General features: G+C 40.3%; 1 protein-coding gene across 1 annotated transcript in view; it reads right to left on the reverse strand.

Moving 5' to 3' along the window:
* The window catches only part of cpped1 (calcineurin-like phosphoesterase domain containing 1), a 67,973-nt gene that overhangs the window by 16,835 nt on the left and 25,843 nt on the right, over positions 1 to 25,295 (reverse strand). The window contains exons 3-5 of the mRNA XM_041815739.1: positions 15,229 to 15,401; positions 13,477 to 13,602; positions 13,174 to 13,306 (exon numbers count right to left, since the gene is read on the reverse strand). Coding sequence (XP_041671673.1) covers positions 13,174 to 13,306; positions 13,477 to 13,602; positions 15,229 to 15,401 — 432 coding nt within the window. The remainder of the gene's footprint in view (positions 1 to 13,173; positions 13,307 to 13,476; positions 13,603 to 15,228; positions 15,402 to 25,295) is intronic.

A 25,295-nucleotide genomic window follows, 5' to 3' on the forward strand; every position in this document is an offset into this window, starting at 1 on the left:
ATTAAATTCTAATCACAATTACTTTATTCCTTAATTGGATTTTCCTTCCTCTTTTAACCTTGACTGACTGTAGTGATGGAGGAAAAGTTTTTTTTCTTTTTTAACTGATACTGATAACTGATAATTTCCTACTCCTGATGGTTGATAACCGATAAGAATCGATAAATTTTTTTCTTTTTGAAATCTGACATTTCAATCAGCTAAACAAGAATTCAGTTGAATCATGTCAAATCAGACATAAAACTAAATGATAACAGGCTGCCATGCAACAAACATCTACGTGATATGTCTATGAAAGTAGCGGTGGTTCAGGAAACTGTCAGACTGACTTTGTCATTTTAGTGTTGCCTTTTGGCTCTGGCAAACTTTCTGCAGTTTCCAATGCCTGCTGAATCCACACTCTGCCTGGTATTAGCCTTTGGCTTGGTCCTAATGCCCGCAGCTGAGGCTAACGGCAACTGCCGCTTCATTTTAACGTCGTTAGGATGAAGACTTTTAAACCGCTTATAAGATCTGTTGTGTTAAAACTCAAGGACTTTTCTCCGCTCGTCGGGATCTTTGCAGGGCAAATTTCACAAACACTGTTGTGTTATCCTCCCTGTAAATATATTTCCACCAGTACCATTGTGTTATTAGCCCTTAGTAGTATGCTTCCTCTTCTTCTCTGGTGCTTAACAGCGGGTCACGTACCATGTCGCCACCTACTGTTTCAGAATGTGTAGTCTTGTGAAAGAGAAAACAAATGCCTTTACTATTGATGGATTTTATCAGTTAATATTTCATTTATTATTGGGAAAATAAAATATGTAAAATATATGCAATATATGCCACTATGTCTTTGAAAAAAAAGATCAATATCACTCAATCCAGCCATGCAATACAGTTCAAATAATAATAAAGGCATAACACTGACTAATGAAGTACCTCAAATACACATTACTAGTAAACAGTTTGGTTAGGTTACTTTAACCAGGTAGTTCTACCTGGTGATTACTGAAGCAGTGAATATGATACTGTCACAGTGATAACCTTCCAGAGTTTAGAAATCCATCCTTATAATACATTATAAAGCGCTGTGCACAAACGCCTGATAAGCCTTGAAACTCATGAATCTATTACTGAAACCAGTCTATGGTATCGTATCATCTCATCCATACCTGAAATCCTACATCCTAATCATCCTGGCTCCTGTTTTATTCCTAAATGCTCGGTAACCCTCACCTTTCACTAGAGCCGAGAGAAACAAAGAAAAAGAGGGAAGAGTGAAAGAATTATTCAGCTTCATCATTTAAACAATGGGGTGAAAGGCTTAACCGTGGCCTCTTATCAAATCCCCAGTGGGTGATAAATGTGTCTTCCCATCTGAACAGAGAAGGACCCTTGCTGATAAAGACAACCAGCGGCAGAAAGAGAGACAGAGGAGGAAAGACAGGGCAGCTATGCAGAGCTTATCTTTGCCTCTAATTAGCTACTGTATGTACAACTCTACAGCCGCTAGTGATGTTGGGAATTCCAATAAATTTCTCAGCTGCACTTGCTGTTTTGTTTTTTCTGATACATAAACAGGGGTTGGAGGCAGCTCTGAAGTATGTGTCTGTCTATATCTGGGTGTGCTTTCATTTGTCCTTGTTTGTACGTGAAGGTAAGCTGAATGCAAGATATAAACCTGGGTGGAAGAGGAGGAAGAGGAGACTGAAGAAATCTAATTACCTAACATCCATGTATGAGCACAAGAGAGGCAGAGATCACTGCTGGGATTTCTGCCACTCCTCCTGCTTCTGGGAAAGGAGACACTGGTTCCCAGTGAAGGGATTCAGTGTGCTCTAAAGAGATTCTGGATGTGCGTGGAACCTGTTCCCTCTGAATTCAACATCCTCATCGAGCATTCAGCGGACTATTCCTGCATGTTTGTTCTTCTTACTCCGTAAATGTGGCTTGAACTGCATGCATACATTCAGTGAAAAATTGGTATATAAGAGCAACAGAGAGCATTATTTAGTTTGATTACAGATATGACAGTGACGAGGTAGCACAAAGGTTCTCATAATAAGAGGAAAGTACTTCCTCTGGGGCCTTTAGGGCTGAGTGTTTGCTTCAAACAAAGCAACTGTAAAAAGTGAAAAGGCTCTACAAAGAAATATATTGGCTTTGTTTGCTGATTTTCATAAAATGTTGAAAAGCAATAGATCCTTTATGCATTCAAATACTATAAAATATAGGATATACAGGCATACAGAACATTCCTGCAGTAAAATCTGTAATATACAGAACGCATCTTACATACCAATTTGTTTTGCTGTGATTTCATTTAAAGTGAAACTTTCAGGGGCGAACAGCTCATAAAAAAAATCTGATGAGTTAATTTATGCACTCAGTATTTGGTCAGGGATCCTCTTAGTTACGGCATCATTTTGACATGGCATGGAGCCAATCAGTCCGTGGCACTGCTGGGGTGTTTTGATGCCCAGGTTGCTCTTATAGCAGCCTTATGAGTCTGGTGTCTCTCATCTTCCTCTTCAAATTTCCCCAGAGATTCTCCATGGGGTTCAGACCAGTTGGCTGGCCAATCAAGCACAGTAATGCCATGGTCAGCAAACCAGTCTCTGGTAGTTCTGGCTTCACTGTGGGCAGGTGCCAAGTCCTGCTGGAAAAGGAAACCTCCATAAAGCTTCTCAGCAGAGGAAAGTGTGAAGTGTACTAAAATCTCCTGGTAGATGCTGACGGCACTGACTCCAGACTTGATTAAGAACAGTGGACCAACACCAGCAGGTGACATGGCATCGCCTACCTTCACTGACTGTGGACAATGATACGCTGGATTCCAAGCCCCATGGATTCTGCGCCTCTCTGATCTTCTTCCAGACTCTGGGACCTTGGTTTTCAAATGAAATTCAAATTTACTTTCATCTGAAAACAGGACTTTGTACCACTGAGCAACAGTGCGGTTCTTTTTCTTCTTAGCCCTGGGTGAGACGCTAATGACATCTTTGATTCAGCATTGGTTTGGCACAAGGAACACAGCACTAGCCCATTGTTACGGCTTCTTGGATAATTAATAAACAAACAAAATAAGGCTCAAACAGAAAGAGACCAGTAACGTATAAAAACGGACAAATAAATGAATTGAGTGTCAAAATAAATTCCCTTCCGGTAAATTAATAAAGGCAATCAGTTTAAATTAAATCACTGAAACAAAAAGGGCTGTAGGTGCCGGCCAAAAAGAACAGAAGAGGGATGGCAGATGTGGCTGATCTGCAATGGGCCACTGGACCAGCCACCACTCCAACTAAAACTGCCTAACCAAAAGTAAACTAAGATTGAGAAGAAAACAAGAAAACAGGACTACCAGGAACTTCAGCCCAAACCAAAACAACAAAACCCAGCAATCTAAACATGCATGGGGGATCAATAAACTGAAGCAAAGGAAAACACTCAGAAGTAATAACAAATTGATCAACTAAAAAATGAAGGAACGGTAACTTAAACAAGCCTCCTTGTGTGTTGTCCAGGAGTGTGTGCCAGGCTCTCTCTCTGCATGCTCCTCTCCCCTGCCTCTCTAAATGATGACATCACTCAGGTGTACTGCAGCCCACAGGTAGAGGGAGAAGGGAGACCAGACAGTCAGGGAGAGAGAGAGTATGCAGCACTCCAGGCTGCACGTAGCACCCATCTTTTGGACAAGATCGTTTGTCGTTGCTCTTGATCCACTGACTCCAGTCTCTGTCCACTCCTTGTGAAACTCCCCTGAGCTCTTGATTCTGCTTTGTTTGACAATCCTCTGGAGGCTGAGCTCATCCCTGTTGCTTGTGCTTTTCTCACTTCTTTTTTTTTCCTTTCCAGTCAACTTTCCATGACTGTGCTTTGATACAGCCACTGAGAACAGACATGACCTTCTGTGGCGTACCCTCCTTGTGGAGGGTGTCAATGATTGTCTACTAGACAACAAGTCTACAGTCTGGTAAATAAGATTGGGGGTCTCCCAGGGGATGAAAAAAATATAACTGTATAAAAGAAAACAGCATAGTTCTGCAGATGTAGGGGCAGAAGCTGAAGAGCAAGGATGGAAGGTAAAGGTCTGTCTGTTGGAAGTGGAATGTAGGGGGTTAATAGCAAGGTCAGCTGTTTCATTATAGAAAGCTAGGAGTGCAGGGACACAGTTTGTAGAAGACAGTTATGGAGATATCAGAAGATACTGTTAGAAAAATCAGTTGGTTTAGAGGAGGATGAATAATGCAAGTTAGGGACCAAAATATAGGTGGACAAAAAAATAACTCAACTCCTCTGTTTATCTCTTTTCTTTTCCTTTGCCCCACAAAGAAAACATGGGCGTAAGGGGAGGTAGAGCACTGTCTCTGCTCCCCCTGTCTCTTCTTTAAATAGAAATCCACCTGTCAGCTATTATAACTAAATATGTTGCATGATAAACATGTATTTATTAGTCTAGTCCTGATTAAATCTGCTAGCTTGTGTTCTAACTTTTCACTTCCGGCTCTTGGGGAATGTTCCCTGCCTGAGAATCAAAACAAAAGACCTGTTTCCTCCTTCCTCCAGCATATTAGCATCAAGTCTAGTGATGGACAACATGACAGTCCTAGAAATCTGTAGCTAAAGTATTCTGATTGCCCATGGGCCATGGGGACTAATCTCACTGTTAATGCCTAAAACTTTTTTAAAGATATTTTTGGGGCTTTTTATTCCATTTTTGGAGAGGAGGACTGTAGAAAGAGTCAAATTATAATCACTACATCTCTGAATTAATTACTACAAGAGCACAAAATTGTTTAAAGAGAATAACATTTTCATGTTAAGCCCCTTATTTGCTCTCAAAGATCGCAAAAGATTGTTGCATTTAACTTAAAAATATTTAAAATGTTCTCCCAATAGATTGGATGCCCCTAGACAGTTCAGAGTCCCCCCACTAAAGTCTCCTGACATCCTGTGAGGAACACTGGGAAATGTACAGAGCCGTAAAGTTGGTCCGTTTTCATCTCTCTACATGAGACTAAGGCCCCGTCCACATGGAGACGAATTCAGGAGTATATGCAAAAGATTTTTGTCGTGTCGGAGTATCATCCATACAGAAACGGCGTTTTGAGTGGCTGTAAACGATACTTTTTGAAAACGGGTACCAGAGTGCACAAATCCATGAACGACTATCGTTTCGTCTCCGTGTGGACGGCTATCCGCATCTTTCTTGAAACGATTATGTCACAAATAGCATAGCTCTCTGAAGACGCCGCGCGGGTCCGACCAAAACATCAATGGTGGAATACAGGGTTGTGTCCGTGCTGCAGAAGCTACTGAGCTTGTTATGGCTTTTACAGCAAAATCTGATGCTCCTTTACCACCACTGTGTAACACATACACCAGATGTTCTTAAATCCAATGCGGAGAACAACCAGAAGGGCATCTAGAAGAAAGTTTGTGTCAATTTTCTGTGATCTTATCTCTCTTTTGGGGCATTTCCATGGCAGCAATACAGCACTACGTACAGGCTTGGCGGATATTTCCTGAAACGATCCCATCTTTACAGAAAACTTTTTAAAAACGAAACAGCAATATCGTTTTCGTCTCCGTGTGGATGGGGCCTAATTCACTGATTCCTACCTTGTTAGGGATGTGAGCAGCAGGAAGGTCATTTCAGTTGTTGAACGACCAACTCCCCTAACAGATCCACAAAAAAATCAGTTCTGCTGCTGTACATGTAAACTGTTCAAGAAGGGTAGTCAGGTTAAACTGCCTCATTAAGCTATAAATGTTGCTGAGGAATTAAAGAATAAATGTGCAAATACCAGGGGCCCATTTGTAACATGTTTATAACACAGGGTGTTTTCCTTAGCATGGTGGGGATCAAGAGTACACCCTCTTCTCCAGGCATCACTACACCAACTGGGTTTAGTGACAAATGTTGCTCAACACAGAGAGCAAGTGCACAATTAACGTTGAACCTTCAAATCAAATCAAATCAATGTCAAATTAAAAAACTGTTCTAATTGCTTTTGCAATTAAAAAGGGATTGCCTGATAGTTTTCTGGACCTAAAGGGGGTCATCATACAAGAACAGAGGATCAGTAATATGAGCTGGAAAGCAGTCAACAGTTCCCAGAAGGTGGAGCTGCACGCTCTGATGAGCCACAGGAAGACTAATTGGTGTCACACCTTCTCCATGTGCAGCTGTGCGCCTGAGATAACATATAGATATTTACTGTAGAATATATCAAGCGTAGAGAAATGCACTACTGCAAAGTGATTTATATGCAAAGGCAAAAAAAACACACAGGCACAGAAAAACACGTACAAAATAAACAGTCACGCACACACAATTACTCAAACATCTCCATACTCTATGAGAAGAAGGAGAAGGAGGGGGAGAAATGAAAAATACCTCAGTGAGGAAAAATCAATTACATGTATTTCTTTGTCTGCAGGGGCTATATTTTCTATTTCCATCATACATCCCTGGAGGAGGGGGGGCTTTACAAACCAAGCAGCTGCAGTTGTAACACTCACAAATGTTGAGCTAAACCCCAGGCTGCTGTAAGTCAACTGACACCACACAAAGACACCTTTAGAGTGGACGGAGAACTCGGCAGCATGTTACAAGGTTTGATGTGAGGCCAAAGACACGTTTGTGAAACATCCAGCGAGTCCATTTCAAGGCAGCTTTCTGTAGAATAAGAATTATGAGACAGAGAATGAGGAAAGCCATCCAATTTTACCTCTTTGTTCCTGCCAGACTGCAGCTTCGCTTTGCTGAAAGACCAACATACAAGAACTCTGAGGCAGCTTACTAAGAAGAATATCCTTGAAAAGTATTTTGAATAATGTCTGTGTGCTATTGATAACAAGAAATACTGTTAGAGAGCTGAATTAAGTGCTCCAATAAGGAATCCTGAAGCTACATTCCTTTTTTACTATAAATCATGTAATTTTCCAGCTCTGGGTAAAGCTGCATTTGTCTCCAGGAGAAATTACAGACTATCTGGCCGCACAGACAGAGATAGAGACTTATCCTTGTCAACTGTGGACTTTAATGAAAATCTCACTAGAAAAATGGCATGAATGCTCCATCCGTTCCAGCGCTTTACTATTCCTCTGCTGAGAATGTGTGTGTGTGAGGCTAATGATGCTGCCCTTTACTGTAATGACAGTAATGATCACTAGAGTACAAGAGCACATCTGGAGGCTTCGGATCACAGGGTGCAGCGGTGAGCACAGACCAACATGGGAGGCACATGATGCATGAATAACTCAACGCAAAGAAGAGGAAAATATGTATCACAGCCAATCTAGTCAATGTCCAGAGGAGACATAATTTAATACGCATGAGAGGAAGCGCAGACGCTCAATGCACAGACACAGCAACCAGTGTTTTTTGGTCTTTTTTTCCTTCAATATGCTGTAAAAACAACATTTTAGCTGCAATTCCTCACTAGTTTCTATTAGTTTTCTCTAAAAAAGCCTGCAGTGTCTCTGTTTTAATGTTTTTTGTCTACCTGGCAGGAAATTTCTACATCTAGAGATGCGCCAGCTGTGAAAATTGGGCTCAACACTGATACCAGTGTTAAAAATGGCAATGTATCCGATTGCCAGAACAGATCCGAGTTTGTCCAACAGGTGGCTTCAGCCAAGGAGAAAATCTCTTATTTGATTCAAAAGTTAGGTATCCCAGACGCCAGTGTTAAATTCATTTGACACAACAGATAAACACTGGCTGCTAATACCTGCTCATGCCATATTATTTGCCAATGGCTGCTGTTTGTCAACATGACTGATAAAGATTTTTAACCAATGCATCAGGTATCTCTACCTTCATCATGCAAACTCTTGTTAGATCTAAGATATTTTTGATAAAATGTTAATGCAGAGTTAAACACACAAGCCTGAGAAATTTGCAGATCAGTGATGGTATCCGACACGTGTCCAAACCTCCGACCCCATTATTCTCTATATACAAACCCACATTGGCGGCAGCCAGACGTGCTTGGATATGACACGCCACAGCAATTTAAGCCATTGCTCTATTTCAGTGCAGCTGATGGCAGCCAGCAAAGTTTTCTTCCTCATAGAACAGCTGTTTTACACATCCAGGCTGCTGTAGTAGCAGCTCTGTTTGAGAGCAGAGAAGATATTTAGTGTCATTTTCCAGTCACATCTTTCTGTTTCCATAAAAATGGATGAGGAAGATCAACTGTCAAGATAGAAAATATCCAGATCTTGCCTCTCCATCTTTCTCTGTTCTGGTTGGGGACTAGTGAGGGTGCCATCACCTTGCAGACTGTTTTGGGAAAGAAAATCCCAGGTTCATGCGCTGCTGCCAATATGTCTTGGGTTGGCACTTCATGCAACGCATCAAGTCATGAGGTTCTTTTTATCAAATGCTGTTATTTTTACGCCACATGTAACGGGCCGCACACCTTCCAAAATAGCCCATTTTTTTCTCGTCAGGCCCTGGAATATTTCACCAAAAGTCTTAGGGATCATCAAGATGTTTCTTGGTAAATGTGAAACGAGCGTTTGTGTTCCTTTTTGTCAGCAGTGGTTTTGGCCTTTGAACTCTCCCATGATGCCATTTTTGCCCAGTGTCTTTCTTATGGTTGAGTCATGAACTCTGACCTTAACTGATGCCAGTGAAGCCTGCAGTTTTTTTAGCTGTCATTCTGGGTTCTTTCGTGACCTCCTGGATGAGTCGTTGTTGCACTCTTGGAGTTACTTTGGTTGGCCGACCACTAATGGGAAGGTTTACCACTGTTCTCAGTTTTCTCCATTTGTGGATAATGGCTCTGACTGTGGTTCGCTGAAGTCCCAAAGGCTTCCCAAAGAATTTCTTTGGATCATGGCATGATGCATTTCTTTTTGAGATCTTGTGGCCTACTTCACTTTGTCTGACAGCTTCTATTTAAGTGATTTCTTGAAAAAAATCTGGTCGTAGTCAGGCCTGGGTGTGGCCAATGAAACTGAACTCCGCTTTCCAAGAACTGTGGATAGTCACAGTTAACTCATGATTTAACAAGGGGGGGGCAATTACTTTTCACATAGGGCCAGATAGGTTTGGATTTTTTCCCCTAATAAATAAAATTATTATTTAGAAACTGCATTTTGTATTTACTTGGGTTGTCTTTGTAAGATATTGAAATTGGTTTGATGATCCGAAACATTTAAATATGATAAATATGCAAAACATCAGGAATCAGAAAGGGGGCAAATACTTTTTCACGGCACAGTAGTTTCTCCTTTATTTTAAAGAATTACTAGGCCTATATATTGTAGAAAAAAATAAATGGATCACAATGTCAGTGATATCCAATATGCTTGAAAGTCAGCCTAAACTATGAGTAGGTGGAGTGTGGGACACAAAGATGTTTATGTAAGTCCTCAACACGTAAACTTTCATCCAAGTAATGCCTTTCCATCACTTGCAATAATTTTTTACAAAGTTTAGAGCAGTGGCTCTCAACTAGTGGGTCAGAACCCAAAATGAGTTGTGAATGTGTGCCTAGAAAAAAAAAAATAATACGGAGGCCCTAAGCTGACTTCCTCCATATATTATATTTTACTCAGTTTTTCTGTGATAACAAAATCATTTTAGTTGTTTTCTCAAGGCACATCATATTCATATCTATGCAAAAAACAACCTCTTTTACACATATTACACTTCCTTTCTTGATTTATAGTTGTTTTATTAACGTGTGGTTGTACAAACTCTCACAGCACACCAAGCCTTGTGTCAAGGCACACCGGTTTGCTGCACCACACCATTTAGAAACAACTGGCCTCTGGACAGGAAGTTACCTTGAGCTGCATCAGATATCTAAAGCTGAGAATCATAGTTTTTGGATAATCATAGTTTTGGGATAGTTTTTGTTTTTCTAATGTAGGCTTCCATAAGGTGCTTGTCAATAGAAAGTGGATTATCCACAGGAGATGCTGGTCAGCTTGGCCCTTTATCAACCATTTCTGAATTTTACAGTGATGCTGCATTTTGCCTGTGCAGCCAAACTGGTGGTAGAAATATAGCTAACAGTAACTTGTGGTTATTTCACATCAGAAAGTTATGAGCCATCTGGATGTATACTCCAATTTTTGTATGGCAGCAGAGGACAAGTTTTCCTAACCCTTTCTGCAACAATTCTTTGTCGGTAAAAGCAAGACTGCAGTCAGGTCATTGTAATTAAGACCATCTCTTCCATCTCCCATTAAAAGATCAACTCTGCTAACACTGCTAAAATCAAATCAAAATTTAAACATCTGGTATAGATTTACAGTAGCATCTCTTTCATAAACACAGAGCACAGTGCTAATCACAGCTCTTTATTCAACAATCATGCCTCAAGGACAAGCTGTAGTAGACTGAGGGTACAGACGTTACAGCATCAGTCACCAAGAAACTGCTGAAGGAGATGAAGAGCATGAAAGAGCAGCCTGAGGATCAGAGGAGTGCAGAAAGAAATGAGAGACAAAGGCTGGATTATTCAACAATAACTGGAAGGATTCCTTTTGTGCAAGTACTGCCTTTCTGTCACATCATGGGATTGTAGTTTTAGGTTTTATACACTGAGCTGACTTTTCAAGAACTGCTAACAATGACAAAGCTGTTTTGATTTTTTTTTTTCCACTTCTGTAACTTTTATATAGAATTCACACTTTTCTCAACTTCTTCTAGGTTTTTCACAGTCGATCTGAATCACTTTAAATTGTATAAAGATACCAAAGTGACAAAAATAAGTTCTTGTTACATTGACATTCTCCATCGGGGCTGCAGGGAGACAGACATGTGCCAATAACTTCGACAGACAGAGCTTGACATTTTCCCGGTGCCCATTGTTATGTATGGGACAGAGCTGGACAGAGAGGCTGCATGAGTAAAATATGACTGCTTGTAGATAAATCACAGCGCAAAATCTCAGCTCCTCTCTAGCAGGAATCTAAAGTGACATTTAGTGTACATCCCTACATGACTGTATGTGCAAACCGACATGAGAAAGCCATGTGAACACAGCTCTACATGAGTAAGAGTGTTCCCATCATCAGATATTAATAACTGTATGCATATAGTCATACTGGGCATACACTGTATGTGGTCTGAATTTATAATTGCAGACAGAAGAAGTGTGAACAAGAGTGTGGATGAAAAAAGAGCATGTTCTACATACACTGTTCCTGCATATAAAAGCTTGTACGGGTCGCCCTTTAAATCTTTAACCAGCATTCCCTTAGAGGAGCATTCAATTATGAGAGAGGAGGGCCATCAGACCAAAACAGGCCACCATGGTTAAATACACGTCAGATAATCACTTGATAATGAAATTAAAACCACGCCCTGGCAGTCACCTTGATGCATGATAGAAAGGATGCGTGTCTGTTTGAGCTGTCCTGTCAATCAGCCGTGCAGAACTGTCTGGATGGAGCGATGTGCACAGGATTTTCATGCAGACTAACGCCCTTATGAGAGACTCCCTATCCAATACCCTTGTATCGGACTCCTATAAGCAGACAACAATGGATTCTGATTATGTAATTGTTCTTCTTATAGGGAGTGAAAGCATTAATTAATTCAATTACGCCTGTGTTGTCTGCCAGTGCCAGCAGTTCCTCTCGTGGTCCAGGCTAATGGCATATTAATCCCCTTGGCTGGGATCTAAACTGTGCTTTAGAAAGAAATGCTACAAGTGAACAGGTTTAAAAAGAATAATGGCTAAGAAGAATTAAGATAAGAAATTTAACACCATGTTAGAGTGGAATAAATCCATCCATAGAACAAAAACTGCTGATGTCAGGGGTTTAAAGTGTCTGGCTTTAAAACTATAAAACTAACATCTTTGGTAGCGTCTTGATAAAGTTTTATCCAAACAAATATATAAAATATTTTACAGAAATTTAAATTTTGATGAGATACAGGTCAAATTTAATTGATACTGAAACATGAAATGACCTCACAAGGCACCCAAAACAGGTTCATTTTGTTATGTTGATTTCCATCCAGAGCAGTAGCAAGGGTCACTGATCACACAGTATAAAAAATAAGGCATACTGTCATGCAAGGCAGAATAAATACGATTTTCTTACAACAGCCTGTATTTCTCTTTTTTCATTCAGGGCCTTTTGTGAGCATCAGTGTTTGTGAAGTGTTTTGAAATTCTCAACAGGTCAGGACTGAAACATTAGGACGAAAGGTGATGTTGCTGTCTGTCTTTCTGGTCTCTATTTACAACAGACACTGATGTACAGCTGTGTTCAAAATAAGAGCCAACATCACTAATCACTATTTTTGGAAGAAATTATTTTTCTAAATGGTAAATAATTCACTAGTAGGTGTAGTAGAATAATAGAAAACCAACAAACCCAACAGTCATGGCATGCATGTTGCTGATTCTCTGTAATTAAATCATTAATTGTTCAAAATAATAGCAGTGTGGAATTCTATTAGAGAGGTCATTCATTCTGTGAAAAAACAGGTGTCAAACAGGTGTCCCATATTTAAGGATGAAGGCAGCAAATGTTGTACATGCTGGTTCTAGTGCAGTTCTCTATGAAAATTAGAGAAAATGGGTCCTTCCAGACATTGTTCAGTAGATCAGCATACTTTGATTAAAAAGATGATTGGAGAGAGGAAAACACATAAAGAAGTGCAAAAAATGACATGCTGCTTGGCTAAAATAATCTCAAATGCTTTAAAATGGCAACCAAAACCAGAAAGATGGGGAAGAAGGGCAAAACTACCATTTGAATAGATCGAAGAACTGCCAAAAAGGGAAAGACTGAGACAATGATCAGCCCCAGGATGATCAAAGAAGGTCTAAAGTTACCTGTGAGTACTGTAACAATTAGAAGACGCCTACGCGAGGCCAAGCTATCAGCAAAAAGACCCCACAAAGTCCCAAAAACATACTTGCTGAAGGGTTTACAATTTTCCAAAGAACAGTGACTGGCCTACAAACATTTTGTGCACATTATAAAAATTAATATCCTGGCAGTCCCAATGTGGGTCTGTTGTTGAAATGATGTATTTCTTAAATCTTGCAAAGATTAATCTGGACTTCAAGGATTTAATCATTTAGAGATGTTCTATCTTCTGTAGTGCTGAAGTGCCTTTAAGAAAAATACCAACCAAAAACTTGCTAACAAAAATCCCTTGAGGGGAAAGTAATTAAAAGATGTTGATTTTTCTCCTACCTGCCTTCTTGAACCTGTCCAGCAGGTTTTGTCTGACTTCCCTCTGCAGGTTGAAGTAGTCGTCTTCCTCATCTGGTCTCTTCAGGTACAGAGGAATATGCTGGAACACCAGGACGTGTTTGGGTTTGGGTTCCTAAACAGAGACAGATGTGAGGCGCCTTAACCAGAAAACAAAATTCAATTTTTTTGTTGAATGGCGGCGGAAAGAATCCAAAGGTCCAGACACAGCAAAGAAAGACATTATCTAGCTGAATGTCTTCATAAATCAGAGGAGAATAAAATTAAGTCATTGATGCAATTTACCGTTGAGGAGGAGGCTTTGCTCAGCTGCTCCTCCAGCCACGTCTCCTGGGCCTCCTTCAGCTGAGGGCAGCCTGAAGCGTCGTAGAAGAGCTGGGAATTCAGAACAAGACAGAGGACTCCTCCCACCTGAGACAAGAGAAGAAAGAAGAGACAGCCATGTAACAGTATTTGTATACATTCCTGTTTAAGCTTCAAGCAAGAGAGGAACAGAGAGACAGGGAGACATGTGGTAGGCAATCAAAGTTGAGTTTAAGATGATTGAGGGAGCTTTCGTGAGTGACCACTGGTGGAGTTAGAGGGGGTGATTGCCCCCCTTGGTTCCCCAATCTTTGAAAAGTTGCTGCTGTATTGCCTTGTATGCAACAGTTGTAGATAAGCACAATAAAGTGCTCAATTTGGTGTGAACAAAATTTGCCAAAGTGCCCAAATCGGTGTCTTCTAAGTGAAGAAAATTTGGATTCGTGCTCTCTAAGAGAACAAAATGTGGCTAAGTACTCTCTAAGTGGCCAAAAATTGACTGATTGTCCTCTTTGGTGCCCTCTAAGTGGTCAAAAATTTTGATATTTGCTCTCTAAGTGGTCACAGTTTGTCCTATTTTGTCCTCTCTTATTTGCTTTAAGTGTACATAATGTGACAAATTTCCCTCTTTGGTGCCCTCAAAGTGGACATTATTTGACAAATTGACATTTTTGGTGCCCTTAAGTCAACAAAACCTTGGCTTAGTGCTCTCTAAGTGGACAAAAATTGACTAATTGCCCGCTTTGGTGCCCTCTAAGTGGTCAAAATTTGGATATTTGCTCTGTAAGTGGTCAAAATTGGTCTAATTTTGTCCTCTTTGACACCCTTAAAGTGGACAAAATGTGATGAATTTTCCTCTTTGGTGCCCTCAAAGTGGACATTATTTGTCAAGTACCATCTTTTCTGCATTTAAGTCACTCAAAACTTGGCTTTGTGCTCTCTAAGTCAGAAGTGGACAAAAATTGGACAATCTGTCCTCTTTGATGTCCTTAAATAGGACATTATTTGACTAACTGCCATCTTTTGTGCCTTTAAGTCAACAAAAACTTGGCTTGGTGCTCTCTTAGACAGAAGTGGACAAAAATTGGACAATCTGTCCTCTCTGATGCCATTACAATGGACATAACTTGACAAATTGTACTCTTTGGTGCCCTTGAAGTGGACAAAATTTGGATTTGTGCTCTCTAAATGGACATAAATGTTTAAAAAAGTATAATAATAATTGATTACCATGCATTTCTTTAGCCCATATGCATGCTGCTGAACGCATCTCCTCTCTTCTTCATTGTGAGCAGCAAACAAGTACGAGTGTGGCATGTTGCATACTTTACAACTCCATGAATTAACATTTTCCCAATGCTTTTATAAACAAAAATCAAAATTACATTCGAATAAAACACGGTTGGTAGGCTACTCAACTGCATAACCACATATTTCAGAAATTAATTATAGTCCGGGTTATGTTGACATTTATTTATTTTGTAGACTGTACACAAGGGTGAAATAACTGTCATGAAAATGCATATGAGCAGTCTACTTATGCAAAGCTATACCTGTAGGAATTCTGTTTATTGTCGACATGCTTTAAAAACAAAAATCACAGCTTTAAAGTTTACCTAATGTACAATTAAATAGATTTTAAAACATACAAGAAGAGTTCTGGTATCACAACAACCCTTCTTCTGATAAAGCTTACAACACTACTGCTACTAAATGTCTAGTGTGTCAGCTTACCCAGAAACTAAAATAATCATCTCCCCATGCACTGCAGTACTGCTCCACTGTCCTGGGGGTGGGGGCGTTTCCTAGGTCATGGTTCCCACTGACAAACACCAGTGGGATGGAAGGATCCGTCCCCTTCAAGGCCGCCTTCAGGTCCCGTTCCTGACCTTCTCTGAACGGGGTGTCTGGGGAGGAAAAAAGGGGAACTCATGGTCACATGAAAAGCTGAGTATCAGTGATAAATGAGATTGTAGCTAGAGCCATCCAAAATAGATCAGAAAATCCTTGCTTTATTATTAGTATTGATAATAACATCTGAATAAAATAAGCGAGAGAGTGAAATTTATACCAATGTTGATGAAAAGTGTCAGAGTGTGAAGGGTACTACAGGCGAGAGTCGCCTAAGGGAAGGGGAATTATTTGGACGATAATGATGACAGCTCAGGGAATGATCAATGCTCTGTACAGCTCGACTTTATATCACCATGGTTACGGGCATGATGAGTAGCGATCTGGTGGAAGCTTCCTCTGTCCACATGGCGAACTCCACAAGCTCCTCATCTTTATCAGATTCAGTAGTCCAAGAAACATGAGGCTATTGGTTTTACACGCTCTTTACACTGTATGCTGCGTTAAAACAGGAGTGTTATGATACTGAACCTGGAGTTCACTGAGAGGAGACGTGTGCTGAGAGGAGGGAAATGTTTTAAGTAAAATTAATTCAGTCTCAGCGTAGGTAAAGGGGCTGAGAATGGCTGAGACTCAGATCTATTCATAATTTAGAATGTATATCAAACAAAGCTAGCAGCCCCTGTTCTTAAATTATTCCTTCCTTTCCCTCCTCGCTTATTTCTTTTCCCTTTTTATTCATCTGAGTAATTATTTTACTGGCCCACTTTTGGAGCAAACGTTTCCTTGGATGTTTGGATTTGGCTCATTACATAAGAGTCTTTACCGACAGAACATCTCGTTCATGACAGAGCGAGTGAGTGAAGGGCTTAAAACGTAGCCAGATAAAAGGTGAAGCGCTGTTCTCACCTGTCACTCATCTATAATTAAGCCAACCTGTCAGAATTCAAGGTGACAATACAACACACAGACAGACAGTTAAATTACAAAGAGAAACATGAAGGCCAGTTTGTTATCTAATATACAAGTAGACTTCTAATTCTACCCCCGTTCAGGTTTAAAGACTAGAGAAGAGCTAGCTAGGCGCATCTTTTTACCATTTAAAGTAATGCTCTGTCATGAAACACAGATGTGGGTGTAGAAATCATCTTACCACAAGGTCCACATATAATTTAAAAAACCATGTGTATCTTGCAAGTTACAGCGTACCACAGAGCAGGTGTTGTGAAATACAGCATGTGAAAACAACCATCATTTAAACCAGTGTTTCTCAACTGGTGGGTCGGGAGCCAAAAGGAGGTCGCGGAGCTGTTTTCAGTGGGTCACGAAGGTGTTTGTGGAGAAAAACTGCATCTAAAAGTTCATGACCTATGGAAGGCCAAAGCCAAAATACATTCATGCATTTTATTTTTCTCTGTTTTTCCATGATAACGAATATGTTTTAATCATTTTCTTGAGATGTAACCCTGCTTAACTCCTTTTCTGGGGGACATAACACTCGCTTTCTTGCTTAAATGTTTCAGTCTGGAAAGCATCCAAAATTTACACCTTATAATAGAAAATGGAATAAAAACAATCTGTGCATGCATATCAGTAAAGAGTTTCTATAAGGACGTTCTTATCCTGTCTCTTTCTCTTACAGTATATTCCAAATGAGATACAAACGCCTACACTCATTGCTAAATAACATTGATTTGTTGAAAATTTTAGGATATTCGGGTCGTGTTTGATGGATCAGGAGTTGGTGGTGGGTCCTGAGTCCAGATCAGTTGAGAACCACTGATTTAAACCAGTGTTAATTTTGTCAACTAAAACTATGACTCAAAATGTTTGTCGACAGCCTTGCTTTCCATGACAAAAACTAGACTAACAAAAATAGATCTGTGATGACTAAAACTGACAAAAAGTCAGTTAAGTTTTTATCAAGATGACCAAAACTAGACTAAAATGTAATGTAGTCTTCGTTGAACCATTCAAAATCTCTTCTATTTCTCCACTGTGGGCAAATCTGTCAAAAAACAATTCATCTCTATCTTTTCTGCCTCTGAGCTGTAGAAAGCAAGGACCCCAGGTTTGGCAGAGTGCATGTAGCACACTACCATGACTTGGTACAAAATTTAGGCAAGAAAATAAGTGCCAAGACTAAAAGTAAAGACTAAAATGTAAGGACTTTCTATGGACTAAAACTAGTCTAAAATATTTGGAGTTTTTGTCGACTAAAACTAAACTAAAACTAAAAAGGATAGAAATGACTAAAATGTGACTAAAACTAAAATGCATTTTATTTAAAGACTTAAACTAAGACTAAAATTAAAAATTGCTGCCAAAATTTATACTGATTTGAACAACCCACCTCTGTATATTCACGATTCAGCCGGCTTCACTCCCAGAGTTTACAATGTGAAAATACATAATACAGCAAAAATACCTGCTTCATTTTTAAGCCTAAAAAGTAGCATGAAAAAGAATCAGAAACGCTGCATGTGGAAGGAAATCACTGCTGTGGTTAACAGTGTTGTTGCAGTCAATCGAACTCCAGCTGATATTAGAATATTTAATTTATAGAGCCATGATTTCTGACTTATATATGATATTACCATAATTCTTTATATTCAGAATACAATAAATATTCTTTACATCTGTGTTTTACAAATGTGGTCGGCTCTTAAGATGGGGGTATAAAGGTGTGTTTTGATTCTTAAAGAAGCAGCAAGAAAGCACTGCAGACTGAGAGGAGAGTGCCTGCAATACCTCATTTTCAGGTGTTATTGTTAATGCAGGCTGATTTGAAGTGCTAGACAGTGATATGCCTGTTTACAGCAAGGATTAACTGCTTTTCTTTGACTGTTCTGACTTAAAAGAGATTAAAGAAAGCCTGAGATTCCCAGAAGCCTGTAAAACAAATGAAATGTTTTTTATAATTTCTTTTTCTTATCTGAATAGATTTCTCGTCAACATATAGGTCGTGATTCTGACATTTTAGATCTCTGGATGAGATCCTGTCTACATCAACTAGCATTACCTGCTAATTATGTGAGGCAAAGTTATAATGCTAACTTGAAATTCAATGAGGAAAGAGAAACATTTCTGTTCTGTGGACAATTGACCACAACTACAAATTCAGAGTATCTTTACTGTGATTTTTAGTTCTGATTCAGGGCTGACAGCTTCCATTCTGTTGGTCGATTTCTTGGTCAAAAAGCTCTTTCCGATCAAGATCACCCTGTTTGGAGCCAGAAACGGCGCAAGCGTGCAGCGGACTGATAAAGAGAGGCACTGCAGGAGACAGAGAGGAGTAATGCTGCTCTGGGGAATACAGGTAGAGAGAAGCATGCAAAGTGTGGCAGAATGAGTTATATCTGGATTATTTTACAGCAGTTATGCTCAGAATAACTTAGAAACAAAACAACAAATCTTCAACTCAACACAAAGATGCAGGCTGTTTTTATTGAAATGCAGCTAAATGTCTCTGCTCTGCCATCCCTCACAGCATCAACTCCTGCCCCCAGTTTAATTCAGCCATGCGGCATCATCTCCCTTTCTCATTTCACTGAAGTGTTCAAGTTAGTGTTAGTGTCTCTTACAGACAGATGGAAAGCAGAGAAGATAAAAGACCAAACTTCCTGGTCATTAAGTCCCGACCTGAAACCTTTTTTTCCCTTCACCTCAGTAAAGAAACAGTGCATGCTTAGTTATCATTACTAATTAATACAAAAACAATCATCTGAGGTTATTCTAAAGACTACATGAGTTTAAAGAGTTATCGTTCCGAGATCATGGAGATCATATGATCAAAAGCAGGGGCACACTGCTGGTCCTTGAAGTAAATTTCTTTTAGTACAATGTGATGAGGCTAAAGAAAAATAAAATGCTTCAAAAAGCTTGTTATTTCAATCTTTTAGACTACCAAAAGGGTGCAGGAAGGAAACAACCAATCAATTAGTTGGTGTTTGGGTGTAAATCCTGTCCACCAAGTTTTCTTTGGTAGACTACACGCTTTCAATCATTATTAAGGTTTTACAAATAATCCAATCAATGTTTGAGTGGATGATGTCTGATGCAGTTTGTCAAAAGACTGCAAGAGGTCACAGAGAAGCTCAAAGTCTGAAGTAAAGTCTTGATGAAAAATCAAAACAGCTGAGCTCACAGCAATGTGGACTCATTTCTGCACTATCACAATATTTGACCACAGCCATTATAGAAGACAAACAAAGGCAGCTGCTCTGACTAAGAAGACTGGAGGGCACAAAAGTTTGAATTTGGTTGGAATGGCACAGCAGCGACTAAAGCCTGAAAGATTTTAGAAATCTGAACAGGTGAGGAAAATATGAGAAAACTCACACGCAAGGACAAATAATACAAGATTTTTCTCTAGTGTGAAGAGAGCAATGACTTGACCAAAACAACACACTGCACATGAACCAATACTGTTCACCAACAGAGTTCTGACTCGAAAACTTGAAATCTCGCATAAGTCAAATGGGAATTTAGAGTAAGGAAATGAAGCAGAAAGTTGTGAGTTGTTAAATAGTGGCTGATTTGGTCAATGTGGCAAATGAGTGTTGGAAAGAAAAAAATTGCAAAAATGGGTGAAAAGTGGATAAAAATGTGCTAAAAGTGGTAAAAAATAGATGGTAAAAAGGGTGAAAAGCAGTTGAAAAGTGGTAAAAATGGTTTATAAATGGCAAAATGGGCAGCTAAAGAAGTGAGAAGGGTTAAAAGTAGCAAAATTAGCTAAAAATGGCAAAAATTGGTCTATGTGGAAACTAAAGTGGCAAAATGGGTAGAGACAGTGATGAAGGGGGGGGGGGTGGTATGAATAAATTATTTGAACATCAAAGCCCAATATTAGATTGCTCCAAATAGTAATTTTTAGCTGCGACATTAACACCATTGCTACTGATCCCACACACCTGTATTGATATCCAGGAGCGTAGCTAGGGTTGCCTAGCCGAGCAACAAATGTTGCGTCAATTTTTACAAATATCTATGCATTTAAATGTATTTCTGAACCATAATTTCCCAATGTATGAGCAATATTTTTACTATAGTTAAATTATATTTAGTTGCATTATTTTGCAGTGCTGGACTATACCATTTGGACATTTTTAAGGGCGGAGCAGGTAGTTTATTCCACTCTATTTGATACAGATTTCAGTTTGTTGACCAACTTTTGATTCACTTTTGCTTCAGTAATGACACTAATTACTAAGAAAAAATAAATAAAAATGCACTTTTCATTGCAGGCTTCCCAAGGGCCACTCTCTACTGTGGGCCTGGGTAGTCAGTACCCTTTTCCCCCCTGTGCTATGCCCATGTTGATATTATCAACAAATCACAACTGGGAAGGGCCCATTCACAAGGTTTTTTTGGAGGGGCCCAGCCAATCACGTGGGCAGGCCTGGTTGTATGAACAAGTTGGACATTCTTCTTTGTCTTCATGTAGACAAAAACACGGGCACATTCTTAGCTACAAGGCGATTCTTGGTCTTCTTCCTTCCTACCTTCTGACCTACCTCCGTCAAAAGAACTCTGGAACTCAAAATCCCTGATATCAGGATCTTTTCTTGCTGTCTGTCCCCAGGTCTGATCTAAACTAGAAAAAAAAGGTGCTCCCTCTGCCTGGAATGATTTGCAGTGCCAATGGTCTCACTGGAAGCTTTAAAGAGGAGGTTGGTTGGCTTGGAAGCAGATTCATCTGGCAGCAGATGTTTTGAATGATATATTTAGATTGTAGCTGATCTTAACAAAAACTTGCTATTTCTCTTACAATGTATTAAGATGTTCGACATTTTATCCATATAATTTGTCACTGTTTGTCTGTAAATTTGTAATTTGACTGCTGCTGCCTGTCTTGGCCAGGAAACTCTTAAAAAGATAGCAACAATAGTATCTCATAGGAACAGCCCATTAAGTACTTTTTCCACAGGCAATTTAGCAAGATAATCTTCTGAACCATCAAAAGATCAGTTGCTCATTCTTTTTGGGATAGGGGACTTGGAGTACAAAATCACTCATGCTGTTAAAATTTTACTTAAATCATTAATTCACAAGTGGAGATCTGTTCCTGATTTATTTCTTTAAGGTCATCCAAGGAGTTTTCCAAAGTATTTACCTATATAATCAAAACTATCAGGGGAAGTGAACGAGAAAGGCGTTGCCCTCGCTTAAACACATCAGCGTGCCCTTTACTAAGAATCCTGACCTTGTCAGCTGCTCCACTGGAGCCGGTCGGGATCTGAAAACAGAAAAAAATGGCTTAGGTTTGACACTGCTAGAGTGTGAATTTGTGTAATGGAGTGAGTGTGAAGCAGGGTGGGGCACTCTGTGGATAAATGGATGTGAAAAAATAGCACTTGTAGCCAGACACAGTGGGGCAGGGACACTGTGATGCCTTCTGCTTCCTCACACCTCCAGCTGCCTTCCCACAACCATAGCCATCCACCATCACGGCAATACCCATGAATTATCCAACTGTGTCACAAAGTGCAAACCAATCCTAAACCATACAGCACCCCATCAATCTACATTTGACCCCCCTTGCTTAAGATGAATAGGGAGTGGTAATGGCCATGACACCATTACAGCAGCAGTAGTTTAACATTTGTAGGTTGTTTATGTATGTTATTACCCCTTCAATACAGGAAAAAGCACCAATATGCAAAGTGAGAAGAGGACGTGCGATAAGAAGCCATTAATGTAAAGTATAAGGCTTTGAAAAAAAATAAATAGAAGTACGCAAGACGGAGGAATAAAATGCTGGCAATAATTTAATTTCTTTAATAAGCAGGATTCCATATGCAGAGTATATAATGGAGCCTCATTAAACATTTTATAACCGATGAATTTTTATGCATACATTTAGCACCGAGGCTTTGCTCTCCTCTGAATAAGCAATATACTGTATGCACAGAGTGGTATATATGGAAATAAAAACACAATGCAGCCCTCGTCTCTCTCTGGAGCTCTGACTGAAAGGCCTTGTTCGTTTAATGAGATTGCCACACTGTGATTCTCAAACCCTGACAGGAGACTTTGGCAGGTTCTCGTTGAGCCTGTCCAACACTGTAAGCACTCCTCTCAATTTTGCTCTAAAGACTGTGGAGACTGCACACAGGCCTCAGTGTGCGGGGTCCCCGCTGTCGCATACATTTTCCACACTTTAACAATTTCCGCTGTGTGGGGACCTTTATATTTGTGACTAACTGCAGTTTGTACTGGCACTGACAGGTTGTGCTGATGTGGAAGTGGACTGCAGTTTGTGACGAGGTGCTGGCTAGGATGAAGTTGTTATAAATGCATAAGTACCATTCACAAAAACTCACAACTTAGTTTCATTACAGTACACAGTAAAATCCTTCCAATTTTTCTACATTTTCACAGTGTTTAGGTAAATGACCTTTGGTGTGGCTTGGCTCAGACATAAAGGTATAGTTAGGTACTTTTCAAGAGAAGTTAACCGGCTGCCTGACAATTACACCAACAGCTGTAATGACACTGTATTTAAATACATGTATTTTAACATGGAACTTCCCCCATATTGCAGCTGTAACAGCTTCCACACATCTTGAAAGGCTTTCCACAAGATTTTGGACTGTTTCTGTGGGAATTTGCGCCCATTGATTCTCCAAAGCATTTATGGGCCCTGGCACTGATGCTGAATCTCTGTTCCAGTTCATCCCAAAGGTGCTGGATGGGGTTTAAGTCAGGGCTAGTAAAGTTCTTCCATACCCAACTCATCAAACCTTGCCCTTATAGTCCTTGCTTTGTGCACTGAGCCATAGTCATGTAAAAAATTTAAAAGGGCCTTGCCCAAACTGTTGTCACAAAGTTGGAAGCATGGCATTGTCCAAAATGTCTTGGTATGCTGATGCATTAATACTGCCCTTCAGTGGGGATAAGGGGCCTAGCCAAATCCTGAAAAAACCAGCCCCATACAATTATCTCCCTCCAACTAAGGTAACATTCTCAGAGCATCTACAAAAACCAGACTTGCAAATCTGACCGCCAAACAAAGAAGCACATTGTGTCACTCCACAGAACACGTGTGGCCTGCTCCATAGTCCAATGCTGTGCACAGTCAGGTACTAATGCAGCTGAAAGGGGTTTGGTGTCCCTTGCCTCCAGAGCCTCGGGGCACGGGGTACAAACTCCGGACTACACGCACAAACACCTACAAAGAAAAAGATCCATGCAGGGGTAGACTCCTGACGCTACAGCCATTAGACGAGCTGCGGGAAATCCCTGCATGACAAGTGTCAGTTAGGAAGGTCAAGCGTTGCTGGTGGTGCTGAGGTGTCGTAGACCAGTTCTCACCAGTTTCAGCTCAGTTTGGGACAGTCTTTCCAAGTTGGCACCTGGAACGTCACTTGCATACTTGCAATCTCAAGGGAGCTGGCTAGGATTGGGATTGCTGTTGCTGCCTTGTCTGGGGTGGAGCATCCTGGCACTGGCAAGATTAGTGTGAGTGGATACACCTACGATTGAACCAGCCATGCTGGATGGGCGCCACACTTAGGGGATGGTGCTGGTGGTTGCAACCAGCTGGCCCCTTTGATATCAGAGGATGGGCAAGTCCTGTATCAGGAGATCCTGGGGGAACATTACCTGCCTGACTGCACTGTGCCAACTGTGAAGTTTGGTGGTGAAGCAATAATGGTATAGGACTTATTTTCAGGGTTAGGGCAAGTCCCCTTATCGCCAGTGAAGGGTAGTATTAATGCTTCAGACATTCAAGACATTTTGGACAATGCTATACTTCAAACTTTTGGCAACAGTTTGGGGAAGGCCCTTTTACATTCCAAAATGACTGTGCCTCAGTGCACAAAGCAAGGACTATAAAGACATGGTTTAATGAGTTTGTTGTGGAAGAATTTGACTGGCCTGCACAGAGCCCTGACCTTAACCCCATCCAGGTCTTTTGGAATGAACTGGAACAGAGCTTGCAATCCAACATCAGTGCCTTTTCCATAAACGCTCTATTGAATGAATGAGCCCAAATTCTCACAAAATAGCAAAATAATGCCATTACACACAAAACCAACCATCACCGCAGACATTTTTACATTTAGTCAACTAGGGATTTACAGCTGTAAGGAGAACAGTTAACCCAAAAAAACTGCTTCAACTTTACACACTTGCCCAACACAATAAATGCCCTATGAATGCACGATATGTGTTTCAGGAGCTTACAAAACTAGTAAGGATGTAATCCTCCACTTCCAGTGCTGGAAAGCTTGGGAATCTTTCAATCATTCAACCACATGTCAAGAATTCTGATGGAGTATATTGGCACCTAAGAATTCCACTTGTATGTCTTCCTATAGAGGTTTTCTAGGCATGTATCTCACCAAGCAGACCCTAGGGCAAAGCCAGAGCATAGTTGATGAAAATAGTATGGAAATATGGTGAAATATGGTGGGGAAGAGTTAATACAGAAATATTTCCAAACTTCTGCACTCCTGAAAGACCTATTTCTGCCCACATACCAGTGGGGAATCTCATTAGATAAACACACACCATCCTCAAACTAACCCCTTCCAAAAAAAAAAAAAAAAACAAGAAAAAAAAATTTAAATACTTCCATGTGTCCCAAAAACTCCTCCACAGGCAGTATTCATACTCCTCTCTTTTATACCAACAGCCCCACATTATCTGCCGTCAACCTACAATTAAACAGGTTTCCACAGTTCCAGAGAAGGACAGGGACTTCTCAAGGCAACCTTTACTTCACCTTTGTGAATTTTACACACATGAAGATGCACACACATACTGAAGACCCTCTCTGTATCATGAATAACATCCCTCATGAAGCCCCAGAGACTCGGCTTGAATCCTTTGTAGTGCTCATTAGGAGAGCGTTAAGTCCAGCATGTTTCTCTAATCTAATCAGCTCTGTATCTTGCTCCCCCCCCCCCCTCTGCTGCCGCCCCTCTTTCCGCTGCTCTTTA

This window comes from Cheilinus undulatus, linkage group 20, assembly GCF_018320785.1.
Source record: "Cheilinus undulatus linkage group 20, ASM1832078v1, whole genome shotgun sequence".
Classification (NCBI taxonomy): Eukaryota; Metazoa; Chordata; class Actinopteri; order Labriformes; family Labridae; genus Cheilinus; species Cheilinus undulatus.